Source organism: Aulonocara stuartgranti (assembly GCF_965226115.1).
Source record: "Aulonocara stuartgranti genome assembly, chromosome: 7".
NCBI lineage: Eukaryota > Metazoa > Chordata > Actinopteri > Cichliformes > Cichlidae > Aulonocara > Aulonocara stuartgranti.
In genome coordinates this window covers 68280354-68291192 of record NC_138945.1, presented here as the reverse complement: position 1 = coordinate 68291192, position 10839 = coordinate 68280354, and the positions used below count along the sequence as shown (strand labels likewise).

Here is a 10839-nt window from a genome sequence, read left to right as displayed (position 1 = left end):
ATTTCTGTTTCCATCAGAGGGGAAATCAGTGGAACAAAACATTTTACCGCACGCTGCAGAACGAGTGCGTCCTCGTGATGCTCGTTCCTTGTGCGTATTTTCAAAGGAGGTAGTCTTAAACTATTTTATTAGTAAAGAAACCAAAAACTAATCTTTGACTAAAAATGTGGACGTTGTTTAACTTTGTGATACGTTTGTATGCAAAGTTCCTTCAAATCTTTTGTAAGGGCGCACCGTAATCGCCCGGCCGCGCTCCGGCCAGCATTTAGAACAGCATCTTAACCACTCCTGCCTTTATAAGCTACCTGAACTCAGACCGAGCCCCTCCTGGAGCCCCTGTTGAACATTCAGCAGCACAACCAGACATCGCTTGAGGTTTGCTAGAAAAACTGGCCCTCCATCTCCTCTGTTTGTGGCCCACATTCTGTGTCCTTCAGTCTGGCCTGAGAGAACACAGATGGAGGCTCATTCTGTCTCTGCTGCTCCACATAACTGCAGACGGGTCGGAATCACTCGTGGTCACAAACACAGCTGAGCTGAACGGTACAGGAGGCCCACGCTGTTGTGCTCGAGCGTCTTTTTGTCTCGCCTTTGCATTTGTTGTTTTATCGCCTCCTTATGTTTTTCCTGCTTACGTCGTCAGGGCCGCGTTAGACTGTATTGGGCGGTGCAGTCTCTCAGGAAAATGCTCGTGCGTGTTTTTAAGAGCTCCGTCACCCGAAGATCTGCCTCTCAGGTGTGTGTGCCGCAGCTGGTGTTGTGAATCAGGCCGATGACACACACCTCTTATAACCCGGCTATTTCACAACACCAGGGTGGCCCTGCACCGCTGCCGACGAGACGAGGACCCGCTTCAGCCAGACGGAGCAGAGCTGGGAGAGCTCAAGTCTTCAGTCCTACAACGATCATTTGTGTACCGGTACTTTGAAAAGGGAAAATAATGATCGCGTTTTTGTCAGTTAAATCTGCCGAGATCATTTTTTTCTTTCTTTCTTTTTCAGTTATTTTAGTCAAATTCACTCTGATATCAGGTACATCTGCTTGATGAAATCTTCCATAAACTCACCGCGTTGAGCTGTAAAGCATAAGATTCCCTCTTTGGTCCATTAATAAAGTCCAGTATGTTTCTTTTCTCTTTGACTGAGATTATAGTAACACAGTGGATTGTATTACCTACAGCTAGAGGGGAAGCATCAAAGCACAGAACAGATCATTTCAAATGTAGCAGAATGATTCTTTTTCTGCTTGCAAAGACAAGAGCACACATGGCTACATTGTAAATCTAAAGCTAATTACCAACAGTGTAAAAAGAGGACATCTTTGTACTGTAACAGTATTTCATCTTAAACCAAAATGTGACGTGTGCCGAGCCATTATTTATCGGTAATTTCAAAATCTTTGGCCTCTGCTCTTTGCTGGATTTCAGCCGATTTTTCCTCAGAGGTTTTGTAACATCGTGTCACATCTACTCAAATTTGCAAAACTGAAGATTGGAATAATAAAATGAAGTGTACAGCTCTGAACAACCAGAGACAAAGAACCTGCTCCTCGGTGCTGTTCGTGCCTCTGCAGCAGAGAAGGGAGGCCTGGCCAGTGATGCCTGAGAGTATGGACCCCAGCCTCGGGGTGTGACGAGTTGGAACAGAAGGAAATGCACTGACCCACTTATGGCTTCCCTGGAGACACAGATATTTCCAACCACAGGCCCATCATGCAGGAGCCCCACTGTTTTGACCTGCTGACACTAAACCTTCTGTGCCCGCAGTGGTCCAAATATGGAATCAAAGTGGTTTTAGTGATTTTCCAGTGTCCAGATGCATCTGGCTCAAAGTCTTTACTTTACTAGAGAGCCGAACTTTAAGTCACCTGAGTGACTGCGGCGTTTTTACGCATACTGTAAACCAGACCTTCCCAAAGTGTGGGGCCCGCCCCCTAGCGGCGGGGGGGGGATCAAAACAAAACGCTTGGACACTGCTAGCACGGGGGCCACAGAAACGCAAAGCAGGAGATGAAGCGTCGCTGAATATGTTTCCAAACCAACTTCATTCTAAGCCAAAGACTAGAAAATGTGGTGAAGCAACTCTTCCCTTTGGCTTCACCAACCTTTTTAAAAATGTATTGACAGCAATGTTGAACATTATTACACAGGAAAAAAACAAGTACGTGTAAAATAATGACACCGTGACGCCTCTGCCTTTGTAAACAAAGGGACAGTAACTGCGTGTAAACCTGCAGACAGTCAGATTAACAGTATTTCGTCTCTATCATTCTGTGATTCATCTCCTGTAAACAATAACGTGGCCACAGCGTGACGTGAATAAAGGCGCATACCTTTGACGCTGCCTGACCAACTCTGTATTCCTCGTCCACACGTAAACGCAAAAAAGGAGTTTTAAAAAAATCTCCGTTTTCGGTGATTCGAAACGCCGTTTACGTGGACGAAACGGCTGCGTGGTCAAAATCACCCGTGTAGGTGCGGACGCAGCGTAAAAGAGTTAGTAGTTTCTTTTATTACCACCTGTAATTTATTGCAGTTTACTTGTGTTTTTTAATTGTTTACTAAATGTTTGAGGTGTGAAATAAACCGCAATGGAGCAAAATATGAGCGCGTGTGGTTGGAGGATGTGTTTGTGCGTGTGCACGCGCGTGGGGAACATTTTTCTTGTAAAACAAAGGGGCCCAGCAAAAAGGTTTGGGAACCACTGCTGTAAACGGTGATGGGGATGACGAAGCACGGAACTAGTTTGAGGCGGCAATAGCGCCCTCTGCTGGAAACCTCTTGATATATAAAACCAATTTTGTCAGCACATCCACGAAGGAACTAAAAAAAAGATGTTTGTGTTTTGCCTCTTTTTATTTTCTTTCCCTTTGTTTTAAGGGAAACCGTGAAACTATAAAATGTAAATATAATCAATTATCAGAATATTATTTATGTTAATCAATAAAACGCAGGAGATCGACGTGGTGGGGCTGAGTGTTCAAACTTATTTGATACTTTAAACATGACATATTTAGCCGAATTAATTCGCGGGGTTCAAACAGCGGGGTTAAAGCTCCAAAACCCTCCACGGAAAAACACAGCAGGTGTTCCTGATTGGAGACCGGCAGGTGAAGTAACGACGGAGCGGAGAAGGACGTCTCGTTTGACTGCAAATATAACGCCAGCGTGTCCTGCATATACCCACAAATCGTTACTGCAATGAGCTTAACCGGCTTGAAGGTAGGCCCGGGTGAAACAGCCACAGCTTTATTGTCCTTTCGTGTAAAAAAGAAAAGAAAGATGGATAAAAAGAGTAAAAGCGGAAATATCCTTCCTCCAAAATAGCTTCCCGTGGCTCTGCTGCTTTTCCTCGGGTTCACGTTGGACGGAGTTGAGGGTAAGAAGGTTAAAAAAAATGTGAGATGTGTTTCAGCGTGGAGATTCATCAAGTTCGTTTACTGTGTCCTTTCTAAGGAACCTGCAGTGTGGAGCATTGCACCGACCCCACAAGATGCGTCCTGTCTAAAGACCAGAGGAGCTGCAAATGTGCTCTCGGCTTTTATGCTGACAAGTGTGACCGAAGTAGGCTCTCCTGTCTTTTCTTTTATTTCAATGCATTTCATCATCAGTTTTGTCAAAGAGAAACTGAATGCACCCCAGAATTATGCTGAGTTGGGCTGATTGTGTTTAGGGCTTTTGAATTGGAGATTAAATCATAACAAGTACAAAAATGTATACTTGTCTAAGATCAGCTTCTCAGATTGATCCCGGTGCTAATATCTCTTAGAATATTATTTCAAAGCTTGTCATTGTGAAAAATGAGTTTTCGAATCATGCGTTTGGTTTGTGATAGCATGCATTTAGCTGCACTGACACTGTTCTGCAAGTCCTCTTATACCCACTTCCACGTCTTGTTCCAACATAAATATGTAGTGTTGTTTTTTTGGAGGGCAGCCCGTGATAGTCCAATTTCACAAAGATTGAGGTGTTTGGCTCATTATCCCACTGCTGTGTATGAATCCTTATCCACAAACAAGCAAACCAGAGGGTGGAGTGTCTCTGAAGGACGAACAACTTAAGAGTAGCCAAAACGAGCCCAGATTTAAACTTTTCCTCCACCACGTTTCACTCTGCAGTACCCTTCTGCTTCTCCATCTGTTACTGCCACAAACTTGGATCTCCCCTCCCTGGTTCTTCTACTTTAAAATGCTGATATGCAACAACCCACCCACAGCTTTCTCCCGACTAGTGTAGATGCTTCTTTTTCTGACCGCATTGTTAACGGTGCTTCTCCTGATCGCAGGCTCGTGTTTTCTTATGTAGCAAAGTCAATATCTGTGACGTTTCTTGCCGTCTCATTCAGCAAAGCCTGATGTTAATTAATCTAATCTTCTGAAGGTGTGCTAATTTTTACTTGGTGTTTTACAGTACTGCGCACTGCCCCTAAGAAATCTTCAGTCAAATTATGGTTTGATGTGGAAAAACTTTTTCCTAATTTTCTACTAGAAACTTGAGGCATAGTCACATTTGTAACTAGCAAACAATGACAGGGCTGCCTGTCATCTGACGTGTTTCAAGAGGTGGGATATAACCCAGGTTATTACAGTTAACGAAAGTGAAGGAAACGGTTTCCAAGGCCTAATCCGTGGATCGACTTCCTCCGAGGCGTGGACGTCTATCAGCAGAGAATGTCCCTTAGTCTGTAACACAGTCAAATATATTCTCAAGTAACATTCAAGCATGCCATTCAGCGTGTTAGTACGAGCTCGGGAGCAGCTTGGGAGAACAAGAAAACAGAGACTGCTTCAGGTTGTCTTCCCAAATCGACTCAACTTTATTCTCAAGTACAACAGTTTATATAGAGGGTAAAATTCATGAGACAGCAGATTATCAGTTTAAACCAGTACAGACCAAGATAAGGCAGCGTCTTCCTGCCCTTGGGTGAAGAAGCACCCTTTGTGTAGTTTATTAGTTCAGCTACAATTGTGATTATCTCAGCGACATATTTTCAAGGCACAAAACAAAGAGTTCTTACATTAGTGAAATCTGAAACAAACCATCTGGCCTTCAACAGGTGTCTAAAAGATTAAGAAACTAATGTAGCTGAGGGAGTGATCTCTGTGGTATTTCAACCTTGTACCAGCCTGTGATTCTCACACATCAATTCTTGGGTCAAAGAGAAAAATAACTAAAACAAAGGGGCCTTATTGAATGACAGAGTTTTCCTGTATAATGTCACTATAAAACAATATCCAGTAAATGCTCCCATGGTACTAAAATACCTAACAGAAAGCTTGGTGTAAGAAGACATTTAAACTAACTGCAATGAAAACTAGTTTTAAAAACGATGAGAAGTAAAATGGAAACGATGGAATACAAATGAAGTTCATCCAGGCCTTTGAGACAACTGATGTCATTTTGTTTCAGTGTATGCAGTGTTTTCTAATAATGTTGTCTAACGTGAGAAGTAGTGGTCCTAGCCAGTGTTGGTCAAGTTACTTGAAAAAAGTAATCAGTAACTGATTACTTATTTTCAAAAGTAATTAATTACTTAGTTACTTAGTTACTTTTTAAAAACACGATTTACAACCTGAAGAGGTGATAAAGTGATAGATCTTTCAGCCCAATTCTACTTTTTCTACATAATCCATCATACAAAATGTAATCAAATGGAAAAGTCTCTTTTTAAAACTTGTTTTATTAGTTTTAATCTTTTAACTTTATGCATCAAGCAAACATTTAATTATCTGCAACATTCTCTGACTTGAATAAATTAGTTTAACATTTAAACCTGTTTTCTGCACATTCCAGCACATAAAATAAAATATTTTTTGTGTTTACACTCAGTCTTTCAAATAGATGCAAGTAAAACACAGCAGAAAATAAATAACATCAAAGACTCAGCGGTCCTGTTGCTCTATTTTCACCTGTAAAGCAGGAGTGGGGTAGGCGGAGGTTTACCCTGGTGCAGGTGTGCCGCGGTCAGTGGAAGAATCCGTGAGTTTCTCTGTGAGTTTCCCATTACGTCGTAGCTACTCGGTGCTTGTTGGAAGTTTAGGGGTTTTTTCGCTGTAAAAAGAAGTTTTCTTCCCACGCACAGCGGACACTAATGTTTTTGTCACTCTTTATGGAATCAAACTCAAAGTAAGGTCAGTACTTCCACGCTTTAAACGCTGCACGCTCATACTCTCTCTGCACTCGATATATGATCCATTGTTGATCTGCACACAGCTGTTGTCACCAACGTCGCACTCGCTTACGTCACTGTCATGAGACACTCGCAAAAAATCATGGTTTTAGTAACGCAGTAACGCAGCGTTCCTACGGGAAAGTAACGGTAATCTAATTACCGTTTTTGCAATAGTAATCCTTTACTCGTTACTTGAAAAAAGTAATCGGATTACAGCCCATCTCTGGTCCTAGCACAGAGCCTTGTGGGACTCCATGGCTAACCTTTGTGTGCATCAAACTTCTCATTTACACGAACAAACTGGAATCTCAGATGGATGCGATTCACCAACTGAGCCGTTTCCTTTGATACGTGTTTATGTTAGAGACTCGCTGACGTTTGCTTCTTACAGATGCACATCTCAAGGTTATGTGTGGGAAAGACCACATAGCAATCAGAGCAGCGGAAGCTTTTTTCGAGTATCACGGCGTGCCGCTGGAATCGCTTCACTTGCCAAACAAATCTTGTGGTGCTAAGAGAGAGCATATCGACGGCGTCCCCTACTACGTGTTCAGGGTTTCCAAACACAAATACGTGACCTGTGGAGGACTGCCGTTTGAGGTGCAGCTCGAGCACAATTCCTTTAATGTCTGCGCCAGCCTAGAAAAAGATGAGCGCCTCAATGTTTTGTTTCTTTTATTGTCCCCTTACAGAAAAATGTAACTCACATCTGGTTTTCCCTGAGTGTGAGGTCAGACCCTCGGGTTACTGGAAACATCATTAGAGATCCAGTTATCAGGATGGATTTCACGTGCATGTATCCATTCATCAGAAGAGTCAGTCTGCCTTTTTCAGTTTCACCAATCTCCAGGTGAGGGGCGAAATAAACGCATCTTTTCCATCCATGGTACTTCACTTTTCTTTTCTTTTTTTAAGCTGCCTTTGAGCATTGTAATAAGTCTGTTCAATTGATGGACCTCTGAAACCCGTCTGCTGAAGTCTTTGCAATGAGTTAATGATTTTCTGTCCATTGAGTATTCAGAGCCACGAACAACCCGCCTTTCTTGACTTTCTTCTGTTTACCTGCAGCGAGACGGTGATGCGAGTAGACGAACTTGAAGCCAAGATACGGATGATGTTGTACACAGACCACACTTACACTAAACCTTACACAAGCTCTCCAACCATTGAGCTCCGAGACAAGGTGGGTTAAGATTTTAACCAGTCACAGATGAAACTGATGCTTAGACACAAGGATGGACTTTTGGTTCTTTGAAGCAGGTTTCAAATTCACCTGTGCTGTGATGCAGCCTGCCTTTATGCAACACCTGAGCTAAGCAGGTACATGTAGTGCTAGTCAACGTGCACTCAGGGCTGTAGAAATATTACTCAGATTGATTAATAGGGTTTTGTTCATATCTGATGGCAACAAGTAGAAGGGTTTAGTGCTAAAATCAGTCTGTTTGATACAGAGAACTACAGATCCTGAGCACTGTTGCCCGCCTGACCACGGTCTGACTCATGATGCCAGCTGCAATGGTGGTGCCATTTTCCAAGACTGTTGGGTGGTGGTTTTGTAAATGCTGATCTGTTATCTTGGACAGAAGCTGCCCAAGAGCAGTTTGATTATGCACAGGTTACAATGCTGATGTGCCCTGGTTCAAATGCAATAGAATAGCCCTTTACTGTCATTGTATGTGTACACTAGAATTGTGGGTGCTCCACACCAACGGTGCCAGAATGCAATATAGATGGTAGAAAACAGGAATAAATGGCAAACATCACGGGGGTTTCATTGGCATGCTTGACCATGACATGGCCGTGGCTGGGCTCATCTCTGATGCAGATGAGACGGCGTACAGGGCGCAGGTAGAGAACCTGTCCCGCTGGTGTTTAGAAAACAACCTGAAGCTGAACGAACTCATAATGGACTTAAGGAGGCACAGACCGGTCCCATTAGAAGTGGTGGAATCTGTCTCCACCTTCAGGTTTCTGGGCACCCACGTCGCCGTCCATCTCACCTGGACACACAACACAAACGCCCTGGTAAAGGGGGAGGTGGTGTGCAGGGTCACCTCAAACTCAGAAAAGAAGGCTCAGTTTGAGGGGGAGGTTTGCACATCTTGGAGGTAGGTGTGTGTGTGTGTGTGTGTGTGTGTGTGTGTGTGTCACAACGAGTTGGCCGGGCTAAAAGACATATCTGCAGCAGATGAACAATACATGAAAGTCATGTCCTTAAAAAATGGGGGAATCCAGTGAAGACCTGAGAGAAGCATCTGGTTCTTCAGCTGAGTAATTCATGAACCGTTTACCTCTGTGGTAGAGCGGCTGTCATGAAGGCATTTACAAGGGAGGGAAAACCTGAGGTGTGCCAAGGTACACGAACGGTAGCAACAGGCGTCACGGAGCGATGCATCCAAATATCATCAGTCTCTACAGACGAGGTCAGAGCAGCACACCAGGATGTCTAAAGTCATCTGTGAAGCACGGAGGCTGTTATGGTTTGGGTTTCAGTAGTATTGATGATCTTGTCAAAGTCGTTAACGATATGAAAAGTACCATCAGATTTACATTATCATCTGCAAAGCTTGTGATTGGCAGCAGCTCCATTTTTCAACATGAATCCAAGAACTGCAAATGCAGTGACAGTATACATGGTTAGTTGGTGATTGGCCTCCAGATCTTAACGTTACTGAAGCAATGGAACAAAAGGCAGCCAACATCCAAAGAGCAGCTCTGAATGTCCTTGAAGGTTGGTTGACGATGTAGAAACTCTCTTTGCCTCAAATGTTTCCATTTATGTTTGCACGTTTCAATAAATCTGTCCTATTTTCCTAACAAAATATCAAGAAATGAGGGGTTGCTCAGGGCTTTTGGACGAAAACCATATTTCTGGTCCTCCACACCTCACCTGTGTGGCTCTGTTGTCCACAACTGGTTCCCAGCACTGAGTTGGAGAACCACGCGTTTGACCGTTCAGGCTAAATGCTGAAAATGAGGTTTAAAGGGACGAAACGTTTAGCCGAGTTTATGCTCGGGGTGAAATTAGTCCCAGCTAATGTTCTACACACTGATGGTGGCTTTGACTTTGATGTTGCCTTTGTAAGCACGCGCTCCCATTAGAGATGACCTCAACTGGGATTAGCAGGTCAACCCTTTCTCTGCCATCAAAGAATCAAATCAGAAGATTGGGAATTTTGACATTTATTCTTAGAAAATCGTCTTGGTTTAAGTGCCTTCTGAAGAACCAAATATTAATTAAAGTGAATTGTTTTGTTTTGCACAGGTATATGTCGAGGTTACAATGATGGAGCCTGCAGATTTATTTCTGCTCCGAGTAAACGAGTGCTGGGCCACACAGTATCCCCAGCCAAACTCTACAGAGGGATCTGTTCACTTCCTGCTTCAGAATGGGTCAGAACTTCTCTTTGTGTTGTTTCTGGCACGTGAACGATGAACTCCTCACATCCAGTGACTTCTCTCATCCAGGTGTGTGAAGGACCAAACGGTTTCCTTCCTTAATATAACCGAGGGACAGTCTGGACGTAATGGGCAGAAGTCCACCGTCCGCTACAGCTTCGACATGTTTCGCTTCTCAGCAGATCCGCACGACCTCTACCTGCACTGCACCGTACAGCTGTGTGACCTGGACGACCACGAGTCCTGCATTCCCGTGAGCTGCTGCTATTATTATTGAGGGCGATTTAGGAGTGTGTGGACACGATGAAGTGCATCGTTTTTACCGTCTCATCATCTTTGACTTTTCTCAGGAGCATCGTTCTTTTTCAGAATTGTAACTCGATCAGTAAGAGAGAAGCAGTGAGTGCCGACCCCGCTCAGGGTCTCCTCACCTATGGCCCCATCAGGATCGAAGTACCAGACAGATCTCAGTCCAGTAAGCTCCTGTTTCTATATCAATCTTTACACTCTGCCTGCTGCTCCTGTAGCATCAGCAGGTTTCTGCTAATGAGAAACGTGTCCCTTCATTCTCTTTAAATTTCACATTTGTTTCAGGCGTACTGTTGGCGGTGGTGCTGCCCGTAGCAGCTGTGTGGACTCTCGGCTTCTTCCTCGTCATCCTCATCACTGTGGCCAAGGCTGGCAGAAAGAGGCTAGCGAAAATAGAGGAGCAGTGATGACAATGCTGCTGGCAGCACAAATAAAACATTAAAATGTGCATTTTTTTTCCTTTGTTTTATTATTATGACGACCGTAACAAGTGTTCTCACAGACTGTGGGTGTCAGCTGAGGAAAGCATGGCTGCAGAAGGAACTGGTGACCTTTAAGCAAAAATCAAGTTTCATCTAAGATGATGCCTCGTGAGCCCAAAAGAGATTAACTTCTGTTATATTTGCAAAAACTGAGATCCAGACACATGTGGGCTCATCATTAACAAAAGCAACCAGGCTTATGGCAAGTTTGTGAACTGGAGGCTGAGTGTTGTTAGGAAAGCTTAACATTAGAAATGCAATGTTAGATATTTCAATGTCTAATTTTCTCCGTAACTCGATTAATGAAGGCAGCAAATTGTATGGAGATGAGATGAAACTGTCCTGTAGCTTCAAATATCTGTGACGTCACTGCGCGTCACTCTAGTGTCTGGAAATTTTGTTAAAGAAAAAGCGAATTTTAATCGTTTTATTTTGAGGACTTGAAATAACACGACGCGTGTTTTCTATAGTTAAATGGC

The 10839-nt window shown here is 43.5% G+C and overlaps 1 protein-coding gene across 2 annotated transcripts; it reads left to right on the top strand.

Annotated features, from left to right (window-relative positions):
• The first annotated feature begins 801 nt into the window (after positions 1-801).
• zpd (zona pellucida glycoprotein d) lies at positions 802-10326 on the top strand. 2 transcript variants are annotated; one of them, XM_082542835.1, is made up of 10 exons: positions 802-3220; positions 3326-3377; positions 3455-3562; positions 6562-6770; positions 6863-7020; positions 7239-7353; positions 9436-9563; positions 9639-9822; positions 9939-10044; positions 10164-10326. In XM_082542835.1, exons 1-10 carry the CDS (start codon positions 3200-3202, stop codon positions 10283-10285), a joined length of 1203 nt encoding a protein of 400 aa, XP_082398961.1. In that variant the 5' UTR covers positions 802-3199; the 3' UTR covers positions 10286-10326. The 2 variants fall into 2 exon arrangements, with proteins under 2 accessions (XP_082398961.1, XP_082398962.1); XM_082542836.1 differs by lacking the exons at positions 802-3220; positions 3326-3377; positions 3455-3562 and adding an exon at positions 5551-6129.
• Positions 10327-10839: the final 513 nt, after the last annotated feature.

Bases quoted from the DNA above. Each gene is read 5' to 3' on its own strand.
- zpd (XM_082542835.1), top strand. From the start codon at position 3,200: ATGAGCTTAACCGGCTTGAAG. The intron at 9,564-9,638 runs GTCAGAACTTCT...TCTCTCATCCAG, and splicing joins CACTTCCTGCTTCAGAATGG to GTGTGTGAAGGACCAAACGG. The intron at 9,823-9,938 runs GTGAGCTGCTGC...GTTCTTTTTCAG, and splicing joins ACCACGAGTCCTGCATTCCC to AATTGTAACTCGATCAGTAA.